General features: G+C 42.0%; 1 protein-coding gene across 2 annotated transcripts in view; it reads left to right on the top strand.

Moving 5' to 3' along the window:
• The window catches only part of SV2C (synaptic vesicle glycoprotein 2C), a 261,367-nt gene that overhangs the window by 192,577 nt on the left and 50,528 nt on the right, over nt 1-18,262 (top strand). For both annotated transcript variants that reach the window (XR_004026754.1, XM_003266080.4), the window contains exons 5-6: nt 13,228-13,361; nt 13,847-13,936. Coding sequence is in view for 1 of the 2 variants with exons in the window: in XM_003266080.4 (XP_003266128.1) it covers nt 13,228-13,361; nt 13,847-13,936 (224 nt within the window). In the remaining variant the exon portion in view is untranslated. The remainder of the gene's footprint in view (nt 1-13,227; nt 13,362-13,846; nt 13,937-18,262) is intronic.

Here is an 18,262-nt window from a genome sequence, read left to right on the forward strand (position 1 = left end):
TTGAGGCACAAGGACCAGAAATTAGAGCTCCCAGGTCATTGTAGTTGCATGCATTTCCCCACCCGTTAGAATGGAATTTCTTTGACAAAAATGACAAAACTCTAAGGGTCATTTTGGGCCTGAGTCATGAGCTAAGCAGCTGTTTCAATTGTCGAGTGTTAAGTGATTTGTTCTGGATCAGAGACTATAAGGCAAGAAATGGGGCTAGGAAAAAGAATCAGGTTAGAGAGGGCAACAAGTTAGCAGAGGTATACAAGTGTGCCCTTTGGGCATCAGCAACAAAGAGCACCTGGGCTGACCTCCGCTGTCTTAACGCTGGAGATATTGTAGCCCACTCTGTAACCTCTCCCCCTCGCCCCCGGGAGAAAAATCTTTCACCTAACAATGGATTCCACTAGAATTTTTGTATTGTTATCACAAAAATCTTCTAGGAATGAACAGAGAACTTTTGTTGGTCATGAGCAAGGTCTTCCTGGGGCCATGTGCAAACAGCAAAAAGAAAACTTGATCTGGAAGAGAATGAGAACCAGGCAGTTGTTTGGAATACTATTGTTGGGCTTTTGGGGTTTTTACGGACAGCTACTTTGAAAAGCAGATTGACTAAGTTGCTAACATGTGAAATAAGCACCACTATTGTGCTACAAGTCCTCTGCCAACTTTTGGACACTTGTCTCAGAAATAACTGCAGTTTAGAAGGTGTTTTGTTTTATTTTGTTTTTTGTTTTGAAAGTATTTTGTTTCTTGCCATAGATCTATACTTGAAAGGACCTTTTTGTGGCCTTATCTGGTTAAGACACAAGATCTTAGAATCAGAGAGAACTTTAGTTCTGGAATGAGCTTTAGAGGCTAGTATTCCAACTTTCTACCCGATGTAAGAATTGCCAATATTTACTTTTGTTTGTTTTTCAGTCTCCTAAGACTGTATGTGTTCATAAAATCAGCATAATTGATTTGTTATTGTTCATCCACAGACATCAGCTAATATAATAGTTTATATATAAATACAAAAGTATACATTTCACTTTAAATAAACATTTATGTGAGTAAAATAGAGAAGGAAACTTAATGTGTGTCTATATGTGCTTTAAGATAATAACATGAATATATACAATGTATATTTATTGACTAATGAGCTGACTTAACATGCATTTATGATACAAGCTTCAGTTGCATTTGGTCAAAATTTGACTATCCTACAGGCTCTTTTAGTATAAATTTGCATAAAAATCTTTTACAAAAAAGATATATATATATATATCTCTTTTTTTAACTTCAGGCTGATTGACCTATACTATTATAATATTAATACTATATTATTATCTATATACAAAAGAAAATCCCAAAGGACCTTTGCTTAAAACATAGACACACATACATACACATGCACATTTCATACTGTCAGCTTTTTTCAAACTCTCAGACTCATCATTTCTCTCACTGGAGTTTGGGAAGCACCATGCTTGAGTCAGTCTTACATGTTGGCCCCAGGAACCCTTTCTGAAAAGGTCCCCTCATTCACTCTTTGCATATTTGGGGCACTCACAGAAGATATTCCAGAAAAAAAAATGACCCTAAAAAAATAAGCCCATGAATTTGTGAGTTTCAAAAGCCCCCAGAAAATGTGCTTCTTCGAAAGCACGGTTAGGGTCATAAGTCAAATTCAGGAAGTAGAGGCATAATGTGACTTCCTTCCACTGCTGGCTGCTCCTCTGCGCATTCCAAAGGGCAAGACCAGAGCTTGGAGACAGAAATAGAGAAACTCGCAGGAAAGGTTGGCTTGTTGCTTGGGCCTGCTCTTAAAGACAGATGACTATTGGAGTTCGTTGGAATTTAACCCCTGGACTCTCTCCCTGGGACGTATAATTGGCTCTCACTTCCTGAAGGCATGATTATGTGCTGCAGGCAGATCGCTGCCAATTATTTTTATTGTGATTGCTTTGTGCATCTCTGTTGGCAATAGTGTTCACAGGATTTCAGCTCAAGGAGAACGGCCGCAGCCTCAAGGATCCAAGATTAGAATATGACTGCGGTTATAGGTCAAAAGATTAAAGGTCTGTGAATATTGTTCTCTTTTTCACCCAGAGACACCAGGATAGTCTCTGGCACTTTTGCCTTGGTATCCATAAGTGAGAACTGTATTGTCAGTGTTTAGATTTGTTACAATCAGAATTAACATCCGTTTAGTTCGGAAAAATATGGAAGTATTGAATAGTGGCACAATTATAATTTGATTCTTTCTCCTCTCTCTTCTCCCATCAGGGCCTGTGTCTCAAAAAATGTAAAGGCTTGCAACTCTTTGAAAAGCTTTCTCTTTTCCTTTTTGGGTAAAGAGTTATACAAGACACTACAAAATTCAAACATTAAAGAAATGTCAAAAGTGAAAATCTTCAGAATGTAGGACTGTAATTTTTTTCAAAAAGTAAAAGTCCTCATGAGCTTCTACTCCCTAGCCTGAGTATCCACTTTAAATAGTTTAGTGGGTTTTCCTCCTAGTCATTTTCTAGATGCACTGATATGTTTTATGTATATATATAAATGAAATCACTATTATTTAAAAGTGCTTTTTTCACTGAGCAATGTCACTTGGACATTTTCCACATGTCTGTTTCGAAAAATCGACCTCATTCTTTCCCAATAGTTATATGATGTTCCATTGTAAGGCTATACCATAGTTTATTTAACTATCTCCCCTCCATGTGCCCCCCTCCACCTACTACTTGGCCTTTTTTTTTCCTTTTTCTCCTTCTTTTTTTTTTTTTTCTTTTTACAAATTGAGAAGGAGATGAAAAATCTCTGCTGGTATTAGCAACAGGAACCATCCAGCTGCATCTGGTTAAATCTGGTGGAGTCACAGATGCATGACAACCTGAGTTTCCAGCCAAGGATTAATGTTTTGTGCAGATTACATAGTATTTATATTTTAAACCTGTGACATGTTGAGGGGATAAAATTTTATATCTGTAGGAACAAAATCAGAAATTCATCTGATCATTGTTCTCTTCCTAAGCTTGTTGGACCCTTGAAAAAATGGATTTTGGGCCCCTTTTTAAAGAAAATTTTAGTTGTCCAGTTGCCTTGTGAGTAAAGAAGACCACAGACAAATCAATACAGGTGATTCACTTCTTAGCTTAAAAGTTGATCTCACATATGATATTTAATGTTTTCGTTTAGAACCTTGGATTTGTGTCTTGTACCTAAAATCTGCATTCCTACCAAAAACTATTTCATTAATAATATCACATGACTGACGATCAAATATAGATCAGCAGGCCAAGGGCGGTGGCTCACGCCTGTAAGCCCAGCACTTTGGGAGGCCGAGGCGGGCGGATCACGAGGTCAAGAGATTGAGACCATCCTGGCTAACACAGTGAAACCCCACCTCTACTAAAAATACAAAAAATTAGCTGGGCGTGGTGGCGGGTGCCTGTAGTCCCAGCCACTCGGGAGGCTGAGGCAGGAGAATGGCGTGAACCCAGGAGGCGGAGCTTGCAGTGAGCCAAGATCGTGCCACTGCAATCCAGCCTGGGCAACAGAGCGAAAGTCCATCTCAAAAACAAAAACCGAATGCAAACAAAAACTAAAAAAATATAGATCAGCAAAGTAGGTGTCAAGTCCCCAGGGGATCAGGGACAGAGCCCAGACAAGAACATGAAAGCCAGCATCCTTGTATGTGTGTCACATACTTCTGCCTTGGCACCTTGAAAGGTTTCAGACAGTCAGGCAACTGGGGAGGCAGCTGTTTTCTGCAGTCACAGAGCACATCAGCTTAAGGCTGGTAAAAAGCTTTGATTATTATGCATGACATATAATACTTTTATTAGCTCCACACTGATTAGTGCTGTGCTGGAACTGCTTTCTGTAATACTCTAATTGAGATCCTTCCTTGCATGGAACTTATATTATGTGTAGATAAATTCCTCAGTATGACATTTGAATGTCTTAACATTTGAGTATCTTAACAAAGTCCAAAGGATAATTAGAATCATGACTCACACAAGGCATATTTTTAAGACAAAAAGGTGTAGTGCCAATATAAAAGGTTCATTTAAAAGAATCCATTTTACTAACTGCAGGTAAGTATCCAAAAGCAACAACCCACTTTCCCAGTTGATTGTGGCTTGTTTTCCCATTCCTGTCCTTTATTCCACGTTGCTGTATCTCCACTTTCTGATTTTGTAGTTTAGGCTTTGTGTAGCTCTCAAATTCAAATTTAAGCCACTTAAAATGGAGCTCAGAAGCAGGTCCTGAGAATTGATGGCTGAGTAGTGATGGTGGTCAGTGTTTTACCCCTTCATTCTGGTATCTATTTTTAATCCAGAGAATGGTATCATAGTTTTACAAAGCATTTGCAGGGTCATTTTTCGAGGCCCTCATGGTGTCTATCTCTCATTCGAGCCACAGGTTATCACTCATCAGCCTTTGACCCTGCCCCCTGCCATGGGACATGCCACAAGGCAGGAGGAGCGCCCAACACCCTTTCTGGGACTCCCTCTCAGGGCTCAAGTGATCCTCCCACCTCAGCCTCCCAAGCAGCTGGGACTACAGGCATGCGCCTGGCTAACTTTTGTATTTCTTGTAGAGACGGGGTTTTGCCATTTAGCGCAGGCTGGTCTCGAACTCCTGACCTCAGGTGATCCACCCACTTCAGCCTCCCAAAGTGCTGGGATTACAGGCATGAGCTACAGTACCTGGCCTTGTTTTTTTTTTTTTTTTTTTTTTTTTTTTTTGAGACAGCATCTCACTCTGTCACCTACTAGCTATGACCACAGGTATGCACCACCACAACTGGCTTTTTTCTTCCTTTCTTTCTTTTCTTTTTTTTTTTTTTTTAGAGATGAAGTCACGCTATGTTACCCAGTCTGGTCTCAAAATCCTGTCCTCAAGCAGTCCTGCTGCCTTGGCCTCCCAAAGAGCTGGGATTACAGGTGTGAGCCAACACATCTGGCCTTGTCCGTTAACATATCTGCCTTTTTCAATGGATTATAACCTCCTTGAGATCAGGGAATCAGTCTCCATATCACAGTATTATGACAGGCACATATAGGCACTAAAGTAGGAATGAATGAACAAAAAGTAAATGAAGATATCACTAGGCATTAGGGAAACACAAATTAAAATTGTGATGAGATACCGCTAGATACCTATAAGAAAGGCTAAAATTTAAGAAAAGAAACCTAACAAGTGAAGGGAAAGATGTGAAGCAGCTAGAACTTGCATACACTACTGGTGGGAATTCAAAATGGCACAACCAGTGTGCGAAATGGTTTGGCAGTCTGCTCTAAAGCTAAACATGAGCTTATTATGTGACTCAACCATTCCACTCCTACATATTTACCCAAGGAAAATTTGGGGGCACACAGAAACCTCTATGAAATGTATATAGCAACTTTATTCATAATCACCCAAAACTGGAAACAATCTAAGTGTCCTTCAACTGGTGAGTGGATAAACTAAATGTGATATATTTACACAATGGAATACTACAACACAATGAAAAAGAACAAACCACAGGTATGTGCAACAGTTTGCATAAATCTTGACTGTATTATGCAAAGTATAAGAACCAGACCAAGGCTGGGCACAGTGGCTCATGCCTGTAACCTCAGCATTTTGAGAGGCCGAGGCAGGAGGATGGCTTGAGCCCAGGAGTTCAAGACCAGTCTGGACAACATGGTGAAACTCCGTCTCTACAAAATGTTAGCCGGGCATGGTGGCACTTGCCCATGGTCCCAGCCATTTGGGAGGCTGAGGCAGGAGAATCACTTGGAAAGCCAAGGCTGCAGTGCTGAGATCACCCCACTGCACTCCAGCCTGGGTCAAAAAAAAAAAAAAAAAAAAAAAGACAGATTCAAAAAGCTATGTACAGTATGATTCCATTTATATGATATTTTGGAAAAGACAAAACTATAGGGACAGACAAGAGATCAGTGATTACCAGGGGGTTAGGGCTGGAGGAAGAGATGACTCTCAGGGGGGCAGCAGGAAGGGAATGTTTTGAGGTAATGAAATTTTTCTGTGCCCTGATAATGATGGTGGTTACATGACTCTGCATTTTTCAAGCTCATAGAACTGTATAACTAAAAACAAAGTTTTACTCTGTGAAGATACAAACAATTTGAAAAAGTGAATCAAGGTTATTTTGCTGTTTAGTGTAAATTCAGAAAGAAAATAATCAAAAGAAAATCTGGGTCTGTGGTCCTGTAGCCTGCAGTGATTCTGCCCATGCTCATGTACATATAGTGTGTATGTGTGTGTGTGTGTGTGTGTGTGTGTGTTCAACAAACATTAAAAGAACACTTCCTATGGACTAGCACTTGCTTAGGAGGTCTTGATGAGTGGGAAAAGCAGGGTTCCTGCCCTCTTGGTGGGAGAGGGACAGGTAATATGTAAACAATACATGAATATGACAACTTTAGATAGTGATAAGTGCTGTCAAGACAATAAAACAGGCCTACGTGAGTGGGATTTGGTGTGTGGGCCTCTCTGAGGAGACAACCTTAAGCTGAATCCTGGAAGGTACGAAGCCGGCAGCCATGCATGCGAATACTCAAGTAGAGCTGTCCAGACCAGGAAAACATCACATTCCAAGACTCGTAGGGGACAACATTGAAAAACCCTCATTTCAAAACTCAGAAAGCCTGGCTAAAACACAACAAACATCCTTTCTATCCTTTCTCATGCATGGCTGGACTTCCGGGAAAAAAGGCTTAGCCGCTAGGATGGGATTAAGCTCTATGTTCAGAGAACTGGAAGCAGGTCAATGGGACTGGCTCAAGCCAGTTAGAGGACCAGCAGAAGATGAGCTCAGATACACAAATAGGAAACAGTCTACATAGGCCTTAGGTGCCACGATGAGACATTTGGGTTTCATTCCAGATATACTGGGAGCTGTGGGAGGCTTTCAAGTGACAGAGTGAAGTGACCTTATTGACATTTTAAAAGGATAACTCTGGCTGCTATAGGAAGAGTGGACTATGGAGGACCAAGAGTGACAGGGAGACCAAACAGGAGGCTATTGCTAAAGGTCAGGGGAAGGTCCACGTCGGCCGGAACCTGTGCAGTGCCATGGAGACAGGGAGAATTGAGTGGCTTTGAGGTGTATTTTAGAGCTGGAACTTGCTGATGGATTGAACATTGGGGATTGTGAGGGAAAAAGAAGATGAGGATGAGGTCTCGGTTTTTGCGATGTGTATCTGGGGTCTGACAGTGCTGAAATAGGGAAGGGTAAGAGAGAAACAAGAGTTTTCCTTGGTAGTGTGGCAGGAAACCAAAATTCCATTTTAGACATGGTAACTCTGAGACACCCATTAGGCATCTCTGTGAAGATGTAAGTAGGCAGGTTGAGGTATATTTCTGGAGCTCTGGGAAGAGAAAAGAATGTATTTCAGAGACAGTGGCATGCAGGTGGCACTTACAGTCATGAAGATAGATTAGTCCCCCTAGAAAGGGCCTATGGAGAGAGGAGATGACTAATGACCAAGATTTGGACTGTGCCAACCTTTGGGAGCCAGTCAGAAGAGCCAGCTAAGGAAACTGAAGGAAAGCCAGTGAGGTGGGAACGAAACTAGCACATAGTGATGAGGAAGCCAAGGGAAAAAAGTTTTACAAAAAACAGTGGAATGGACAGCTATACAGAATGATTTAGAGAGTTTGACTAGAGTGAAAACAGAGAAGCAACCATTAAATATGGCAAAGACTGGTGACCTTGGTTAGCGCAGTTTCTGTGGAATTTGGGGACAGCCTGTTTGGGGTGAGAATAGTGGCGGAGAAAGTGGAGACTGGCTATAGACCATCCTTTTGAGGTTTTACTGTAAAGGAGAACTGAGGAATAGCAGTGCAGCTGGAGAAGCCTGTGGGAGTGGAGGAAGGGCTCTTTCTCAGGTGTCAGATAGAGATGTGCTGATAGAATGACCCATCAAGCAAAGTGAGAGAACATGACGAGGAGAGTTGGAGAGGAAAGGCAAATACTTACAGGAGTTCTGTCCTTGAGGGAAAGAGAAGGATGAGCTCCACTGCCCATGTGAGCAGGGTGGCCTTAGCTAGGCACATGGATGGCTCATCTGTTGTAACCAAAGGGAAGACAGGGAGATGGAACGGGGGCAGGTGGATGAATAGATTCAGGGATGAGAAGATGAGATGTATGTAGTTCTCTCTGTGTTTATTTCCTCTAAGAAATAGGAAGTAAAGTCAAGTGCCAGGAGTGAAGTTGGCTGCTGGAGATTTAAAGAGAAATGGAAAAAGGTATAAAATGGTTTTGGAGACTGGGGAAAAAAAGCATATTACAAACAAACGGAGAGAGAAATGAGTGGACAACACAACCCTTAGAGAGAGAGAGACACCACCAGCATGTGTGTGTTCATATGTGTGTGTCACACAGGCATATGCACACACACAGTAAGCAAAGAGGGAGAGAAGGACCTCAACAGCAACAAGGAGGCTAAACTTCAGCTGTTCGATGGAAGAATCTACACGTGGAGAAGTGATTCTAAGCTGAGCAGAGCTGGACTCTGCATCAGTTAGCTCTCTCCTGGGTTTCGATTGTGGTCCAATTCCTTGGGAGGCTGAAAATGGCCCAACTGGAATCATGTTGCCATCAGTCTCTCCACCAGCTGATACGATGTTCCAGAGCAGTAAGAGTGAAGAACAAAATTCCCAAGACCAGCTGTCAAGACGGAGCCTGGCGTCCTTGGAGAGGCTTCTGGAGAAGTCCAAGCAAAAGCAGGGAGCCTGCCCGGCGCTGCCCTGGTGGCCTTGTGGCTGTCTCCGAGGTGGCCTGGCTGCTTTCCCCACGGAGGGCCTGGGAGGCAGGCGGCAGGGGCCGCCAGGTGCAGGACCTGCCCAGGTGTGGGGGTGTGGGGTCCCCTGGCCCAGAGCAGGCTCATCCTGCCAGGCCTGGGTCCAAGCACAATCTCAGCTTTTGGAGCCAGCAGTTGCAGCCGGGCCGAATTCAGCTTTTCCGGAATTCAGTTGTTCTGACCCAAGTTCACCCGACAGGTGAGGGTCCGCTGTGTTCCCAGTACTGAGAGCGCGGCAGGGTCTGAGCCCGCCGGGATGACAGGATCCTGGCGATGCGGCCCAACAGGAAGCAAAGCACAGGGCGGCAGAAATGAGAAACAGTATCTTAGCCAAAGTTCTGAATCAGTCGGCCCCCGGCCAGGTTAAGTAACTTAGCACTTGTGAAGACTAAAAAAACTAAAGCAGTAGAGAATTACCTTATACAGATGGCAAGGTATGGACAACTAAGTGAGAAGGTATCAGAACTAGGTTTAATAGAAACCCTTAAAAAAGGAAAAGACAACAACAGTGAAATTCAACAGAAGAAAAGTAATGGACTCTGAAGATGACGATTATTCAACTAAAAGTTTTCATAGACTAGAACTTAATGGAACGATTCTAGGACAGAAGTTAAGATCTGATTTAAAATTTACTTTATTGTCTATATGCCTTTTTAAAAAATAAACTTGTTATGCAAAGTAAAATAAAAAGAAAAAAAAAGGCAGGGAGCCTGAAGTTTTATAGAGAATGCTACGGTTCTCCAACTTAACTTCTATCAGCCAAGTTAGCAGTAGAGCTTTAACTGTAAGAAGAAGTGTATTGGTTTCTGTTGCTGCTGTAACAAATCGCTATAAGCATATTGGCTTTAAACAACACAGATTTATTATCTGACAGTTCTAGAGATCAAAAGTTTAAATGGATTGGCAGGGCTTCTAGAGTCTCCTTCTGGAGGCTCTAGGAGAGATTGTGTGTCCTTGACTTTGCCAGCTTCTACCGGCCACCTGCATTTCCTAGTTTGTGACCCACTCCTCTATCTTCAAAGCCAGCAGCACAGCATCTTCAAATCTCTCTCCAAACTAACCTCTGCTTCCCTCAACCCATCTCCCTTTCTCAGTGTCCCTGCCTCCCTCTTTTCCTTCTAGGGACATTTGTATTTACATTGAGCCCAACTGCATAATATAAAATAATCTCTTTATCTCAAGATCCTTAACTTAATAACACTTGCAAAGCCCCTTGGCATGTAAGGTAACATATTCACAGATTAGGATGAGGACATCTTTAGGGGTGAGGGAATATTATTCTACCATAAGAAGCTGCCTGCTGTAACCATTGTAGTGACTTTCTCTTTGGTTAAATCACTTAATCCTATTTGCCTTTGAAAACTTTACCTTCTGAACTAATTGATGTTCTGTGTGAGAAACACATGAGGGGAGAAGAAAAGGCACACGCACGATACCTTTAAGGGTAAACAAGCTTTATCCCACGTAAATGGCAATGCAGATATAATAAGCAAATTGATAAAATAAGCAAATGATATAATAAGCAAATTGATATAATAAGCAGATTGATATAATAAGCAAATTGCAATGGCAAGGAGAGAAGAAAAGAGATTTACATTCACCAGACTATGGAGGATTCACTCCCAGACTGGGAAGCAACAGCCTGGGTTCCAGAGTCGGCCACTCATCCATGAACAGACAAGGAGAGGTCTCATGAAGCTTCGGCGCAGTCCGGGACCCCAGCTCTCTTTGTAACAAGTTGTTTGGCATGAGGCCCAGTCACAAGGGCCCCTCGCGACTGGGCTCAAGGTACACAAAAAAGTCAACCTGGTTTCGTGATTGTCTATTGTTTTTCAATAACTAATGTGTAGGAGTCGATTGAAGTAGAGATTTCTCCAAAACAGTGCTGGATGAACGCCTCAAGGGGCTCACACCACCTGTTCTGGGACTTGGTGACCATTGTTTGTGTCCATGTTCAACTGAGTTCAAATTTAATATTTAACTTTTCCTCCACAATTGATTAGAACAGTGGTACCAGAGACTAGGCACAGTGGCTCACACTTGTAATCCCAGCACTTTGGGAGGCCGAGGCGGGCAGATCACTTGAGGTCAGGAGTTCAAGACCAGTCTGGCCAACATGGTGAAACCGCATCTCTACTAAAAATTCAAAAAAACTAGCCAGGCGTGGTGGCAGGCACCTGTAATCCCAGCTACTCAGGAGGCTGAGGCATGAGAATCACGTGAACCCAGAAGCCAAAGATTACAGTGAGCCGAGATCGTGCCACTGCACTCTAGCCTGAGCGACAGAGTGAGACTCCATCTCAAAAAAACAAAACAAAACAAAAACAATTCTGGGTGCGGTGGCTCAGGCCTGTAATCCTAGCACTTTGGAAGGCTGAGGTGGGCAGATCACGAGATCAGGAGATCGAGACCATCCTGGCCAACATGGTGAAACCCCGTCTCTACTAAAAATACAAAAATTAGCTGGGCATGGTGGCGTGCACCTGTAGTCCTAGCTACTCGGGAGGCTGAGGCAGGAGAATTGCTTGAACCCAGGAGGTGGAGGTTGCAGTGAGCTGAGATTGTACCACTGCACTCCAGCCTGGCGACAGAGTGATACTCCATCTCAAAACAGAAACAAAAGAACAGTGGTACCAGAGACCTTCCCTTCTCTTGCCTTCGTTGTTTCCCCCTATACTTTATGAAATGTGCTGTGGCCTGAAATTTAAAACATTGCATTTGCTTAACTCGGCCACCTAAAGCTTGTATTTTTCTTTCAGTGCCTTAAAGTAATAGGATTTAGAGCTTTTAAAAAGAAGTTCTTTATATGAAGCTCTGAGATCAAATGTGAAGTGAACAAGTTGTTTTCTCTGATCCGTCATAGGGTTTTTTTCTGCATTTTGGATATGTGAGAGTTTTGAACTTCTGCTACATAAGACATCATAGCAATAATACACCCTACAGTTTATGATATAATTAATATGGTAATACACATTAGCTTCATATATTAAATTCCCAGATTCTACTAATCTAAGATTAATATAGCATGTCATTGATGTTTACATCATTTGTCAACAAATTCAGCATTTAAGAATGACTAAGCGTGCACACACATGAGGCTGTGTGTGGCTGTAAGATTCTGTCTCAAGTCCTGGCAGGAAAGACTGATGTGTAACTTCAGCTCTGTGGCCTTGAGGAAGTTACATCACCTTCAGAATCTCACTTGGCTCCCAGGTAAACAACGAGTAATTATACAGCTCTCCTGGAGATAGGATGTATACTATCTGATTTTTGTTCACAAAAAGGCATATAAATACCAAGCATTGCTATAAATTAAAATTTCACCTCACATAATTCATCTATGCCTTTATAAATCTCCTCTCTGTTTTCAATTAGATTTGGTACGCCTCATTATTTCTCATTTAGAACCAGCCATTTGAATGAATTTTATATTCATTTGAATGGATATAAAATGGTTTGCTTTCAACCATTTTATGTTTATTCAAATATTAGCTTTCTTTTAGTTCTTGAAAGGATTTCTGTTTATATCCCATTATGCTTATTTTTATATTATATAAAAACTTATACTTTTATAATATTTAGAAGTTAAAGTGTTCTATTTAGAAATGTAAAATTCTCTGCATCTATTTCATGAGGTGGATGAGGAGACATGCAGCAACCGCAATTGTACTGGTCAGGGTGCCAGCAGGAAGCTAGTGACACCCTCAAAAGGGGCCGTGGAAAGGAGTTTAGTGAAGGGACTCTTTATGAAGATGTGGGAACCATTCAGAGAAAGCAATAAGGAATAATAAAGCACCTTGGATCCACCTATGCCTCAAAGAGCAACAGGAGGGAGGGGTGGCCAGACCCTGACAAGAGCTGTGGCTGCTGTGAAAGAAGGCCCAGGAAATGAGAGCACCCACTGCCAGACCTCCAGCCAGTCAGGGGGGAAGGGAGAAGGGAAGCAAGGGAAATAAATATCCCAACCCTCCTTCACTCTGTTCTCTTGCCTTCCTTCCTTTGTTCAAACTTAGCTACAAGCCAGTGGGCAAGGGAGCTGGTTGATGCAGTCCATAGAGGGCCATTCCCTAGCACACAGCAGAGTGGGAAAGAGTGGAGAGTGATCTGGAAGAGCAAACAAAAGATAACTAGCACAATGGTCTATTGGAAAAAGCATCCCAAATTTATGTTGGCCTTTGGGGTTTGGTACATGCATACCTGCACCCCCATACTTTGGCCTTGACCCGTTTGGTTCTAAGCACCTTTCTTCTCGGCTCTGCCATTATGGGTCTTAAAGCTGAGCTGGCCACCGTGGATGACGCCCAGATCAGCTCACTGCTCTGTGGATAGTCAGACTTTACTAATAAGTCCATGGCTCGGGCACCCCGGGTGACATTCCCAGGAGGCTGTCTGGGAGGAGCTCTCCCTCACTCTCCCTGTCCTCCTTTTCCAGGGTGGAGCTTCAGCATGGGATCGGCCTACCAGTTTCACAGTTGGCGTGTGTTTGTCATCGTCTGTGCACTCCCCTGTGTCTCCTCCGTGGTGGCCCTCACATTCATGCCTGAAAGCCCACGATTCTTATTGGAGGTAACACTTACTATTGCAGATACTCAGGTAGCCCGCCTCTATTGGAAAAAGTTCCTTGTTAATTCTAGGAAAGCACATTTGCCTATTTGAGAGGTACATTTTCCCTTCCTATTATAGAATGATGGAGGGTTTGGTTTCATGGAGACCTGCTTTCAACAACCAACATGTAAAAAAGCTGCCTCGTGGCTAGAAGGCACTCATGTTTCTCCTTAAACAAATCACTTGGCTCAATGAAGAAAACATGATTTATTGTTTTATAGCGAAATTTTACCATCTGGAGATACTATTTCTAGTTATAACCACATTATTTGAACTGCTCATGTATTCAGTGATATCCAAACAGTCTGTATGTTCCAATGGGATGTACTAAGATACATTTGCACAATTACACCTCATTTGATCTGACAATGCAAGACGGCTATTGGAAAATCAGGGAGGGTAAGTGTATCACTCCTAGCGCTTCATTGTCCACTCTCATTTCTTAGGTTGGAAAACATGATGAAGCTTGGATGATTCTGAAGTTAATTCATGACACCAACATGAGAGCCCGGGGTCAGCCTGAGAAGGTCTTCACGGTGAGTCTTCTCCTCAGAGAATCCTCAACACCAGGGATTGGGACATGTTTTCTGTCAAGGGAAAAATTGTAAATATTTTAGACTTTGCAAGTCATATAGTCTTTGACACAGCTACTCAGCTCTGCCATTGTAGTGCAAAGGCAGCCATAGGCAATGTTAAAACAAATGGGATGACTGTGTGTCAATAAAACTTTATTTACAGAGACAGGCGGAGGGCTGTTTTTGGCCCGTAGGTTGCCAACCTCACTTATGCCTATCTAGGACTCAAGGGCTCTGTGGTTGGTTAAATGATAACACCAACCCAAGAGATGAGGTTAAGGTGGAAAGACTGCATTTTCATCACAGACTTACTCTCTGACTCCCAGGCTCAGTACCCGAGGACAAGAGATTCTTGGGGTAGGGACTGCCAGGTGATTCTCCTTGACCTGCTACCAGAAGAGAGCCAGCCTGTGCAGGGCCATTTCCTCCATTCGGCCAGGTCACACCTTTTCAAGTGACACTCAGCCCCCACAATGGTGTACACTCACAGCAGCCCCATAACATTTTCTCTAAGATGTCAGAGAGACATCTTAGAGAGGTAGGCCTCTATTAAGACCACCATGAGGCCTTTAACAGACCTTGGAATACATAGTAAATGGTAAGCTTATTTATTGAAAACAAAACAAAAAAAAACAGTATCTAATAAGTGAGAAAACAATTATACCAAGGATCAAAGCAATGTAACTGAACATAAAACTAACCTCTGGGTTTCCTGATGTATTAGTCCATTTTCACGCTGCTAATAAAGACATACCCAAGATTGGCTAATTTATAAAGGAAAAAGGTTTAATTGACTCACAGTTCAGCATGGCTGGAGAGGCCTCAGGAAACTTCTGATCACAGCAGAAGGGGAAGCAAACACGTCCTTCTTCACATGGCGGCAACAAGGAGAAATGCTGAGCAAAAGGGAGAAAATCCCCATGTAAAGCCATCAGATATCATCAGAACTCACTGACTGTCATGAGAACAGCAGCATAGGGGTAACTGTCCCCGTGATTCAATTACCTCCCACTGGGTCCCTCCCACAACACGTGGGGACTATGGGAACTACAATTCAAGATGAGATCTGGTTGGGGACACGGCCAAACCATATCACCTGACAACCAAAGCAAAGGATAAATTTAATGAATTATATCATTATGATATAAAGCAATGTATTCACTTTTCAGGAAATGCTTTTCAGGTAGTGTATTCGCTTTTCAGGAAAGGCCAATTTTATCTTGTTCTAATTTGTGAAAAGTTTATTCATAGGCCTTATTATAAGGGATATTGAACAATATAATGGACATTATTTTCAGTAACATTTTTACATAAAGGCAGACATTTCACACATGGCCATTTCTTAGGTTAATAATTAATCAGAATTTGGTAAAGGAAAGTAGCTATATAAGAAGCCAGAGAAAGGTAATCCAAGAATGTGGCTTCAACTTGATATAGCTTGACATGAACATAAGGTATAAAAGAATCATAGATATAGTTCCAAAAATATATATTTCATTTTATAATACATGCAGGCACATGGGCACACACATACATAACACATACCCCAGTTTCACATTCTAGCAGCTTCCCATTGCTCTCAGGATAAAGAGGGAAACCCTCCCTCTGGACACTGAGGCCCTGCCAGTCTCCTTCCTGCCTGCTTTCTAGTCCCCCTCTCTCTGCAGCTACATTCATCCCTCAGCTCCTCACACTCAATATGTGACTTACTGTACAGCACTGCCACGGTGCTGCTGTTCCCTCTGCATGGAACATTCCTCCATCTCTAGTTACAAAGCTGATTCTCCATGGGGAAAGCCAGTATAAATTAATTTAAATTGGTTGCATGAAATGTTTTGGAAGGAACAATGGTTTAAAATCTTTCGATATATGCAGTCATATAATTAGACTAAAAATGGCCGGGCGTGGTGACTCACACCTGTAATCCCAGCACTTTGGGGGGCCAAGGTGGGCAGATCACAAGGTCAGGAGATTGAGACCATCCTGGCCAACATGGTGAAACCCCATCTCTGCTAAAAACACAAAAATTAGCTGGGTGTTGTGGCACATGCCTGTAATCCCAGCTACTCAGGAGGCTGAGGCAGGAGAATGGCTTGAATCCAGGAGGCGGAGATTGCAGTGAGCCAAGATAGTGCCACTGCACTCTAGCCTGGTGACAGAGCAAGACTCCGTCTCAAAAAAAAAAAAAAAAAATAGACTAAAAATGTTTTGTCTACAATAGGTTGGAGGGACATACGGTAAGACGTAAGTGGGAACCTAAATAAGATCTTCAGTGGCTTATACATAACATCAATTACAGTTCTTAAAACACATGAAATCACTTCTGATTAAATAGTCCCCTGCTATCTCATTTATTAATTTCATTTTATTTAGGAAATGAATTTTTCATAATGTAAAGATAGACTGCAATTTGGCCTCTATCCAAATTATCACAGATTCTTAATTAGCAAAATTTTCTCTGCAGTGTAATGGAGAAATGAAGATAAGTAAAGGATATCCTCAATTAAGGCCTGGAAGCTTTTGAGGACTCTCTTCTTTTGAGTAGATGTACAATAGAGGGAAAAAAATTTAATTTAAAGGATCATAAGGCTGGAAGAATCTTGAGACATTATCTGGATATACAACATCACTTAACTCTTCTCAGCCAGATGAAGAGAAACCCTTTATTTACCAGACCTGAGAAGGTGTCTCTGTAGGGCCTCGTTGCCCTACTTACCTGCCTTTTCTTCCACAAGGGTTGAGTTACCAAGTCCACTAATGGTGATCTGTGTTAATGTTGTTATATGAAGGTTAGAAGAGAATAAGATGGATATACTCCAAAAGTGACAGATAATTTCAAAGTCATTTTTATATAACTTTCAAAAAGTTGTTACATGATTCTGCCATGACAAATTTATCTTTTTATTTTTTAAATCCACAGTACAGCAAAGTTGCGTGCATTTTCCTAAGGTCTCCTTTTTTTTTTTTTTTCTTGTTTTTTGAGACAGGGTCTCATTCTGTTGCCCAGGCTGGAGTGCAGTGGTATGATCACAGCTCACTGCAGCTTCAACCTCCCTGGCTCAGGTGATCCTCCTGCCTCAGCCTTCCTAGTAACTGGGAATACTGGCATGTGCCACCATACCTGGCTGATTTTTTAATTATTTGTAGATAATTAACAACAGGTCTCCTTATGTTGTCCAGGCTGGTCTCAAACTCCTAGGCTCAAGTGATCCTTCTGCCTTAGCCTCCCAAAGGGCTGGAATTGCAGATGTGAGTCACCATGCCTGGCCCTCTTAAGGTGTCCTCTGAAGCTCTTCTTAGTGTGCCCTTACCTTAAATATTGTTTTCCAAGACTTCATTTTCAGCTAACTTCCATTTTAACCCTATTCACTCTCCTTAGCTGATCTCAGCTATTTCCTGCATGTCTCCTAATGCACAAATCTCCTGAGCTCCACACATGCAGGTTGAAGGGCTTCGTGGGCATCCTTCTAGATCACATAGGCCCTTCAAAAATGGCATTTTTGGGCAGCAAGGGGTGGGGAAAATGGCAGCTTTAAATCTGAATTTATCACCTAATGAGTCTCCAAGCCTCATCATTGCCCTAAATTTCATCATTAGGTACCACCAGCACCACCTAAACCCAAAAATTATATTCTTTCTTTTATCTTCGCTACAACTAAGAAACCATTATTCCACCTCCTAAATATCACTCCGCTGCCGCTGATTTGATGCAGTCCTCCTTATTCACTGCCCTCTGACCTTCTACTAACCTTCGGGAATCTCAAACTCTCTGTAGTTTCCTGGTACACTATTTTCCCTCCTAACTCTGGACATTTGTTTGCACATGGTATTTCTCCCTCTCGGAATGTCCTCCAAGCAGGTTACATCCATGGCAGATAGCATATTTCTCTATAAGCCTGCAGTTCCTGAAGCCTCTCTCTCACTTCCAGGTTAAATGAGCTGTTCTGAACAATATTTCCTTCCCATCTTTTATAGATCCCCATTGGAGTACTTTTTTTCATTTTGTATGGTAATTGTTTGGAGCCACATGGCTGCCTATGTTTGCATCCCGCATGGGTGCCAATGAATAAATGAACAAACAAACATCGATGAGTGAAAAAGAGGAAGCCTCCCAAAAGTAGTATGTTGGATTAAGACTATCCCATGATGGAAAAACAAAAGAAAAAAAAAGCTTTTTTAATCTAGAGTTTTAAAAACATAATTCCTACATGGATTATTTTGAGCTGATTGCATTTGATTTGGAATTCCATATTTAACTCAGAGATTATTTTTGCCAAGTACAGACAT

This window comes from Nomascus leucogenys, chromosome 18 (assembly GCF_006542625.1).
Source record: "Nomascus leucogenys isolate Asia chromosome 18, Asia_NLE_v1, whole genome shotgun sequence".
Taxonomy (NCBI): domain Eukaryota; kingdom Metazoa; phylum Chordata; class Mammalia; order Primates; family Hylobatidae; genus Nomascus; species Nomascus leucogenys.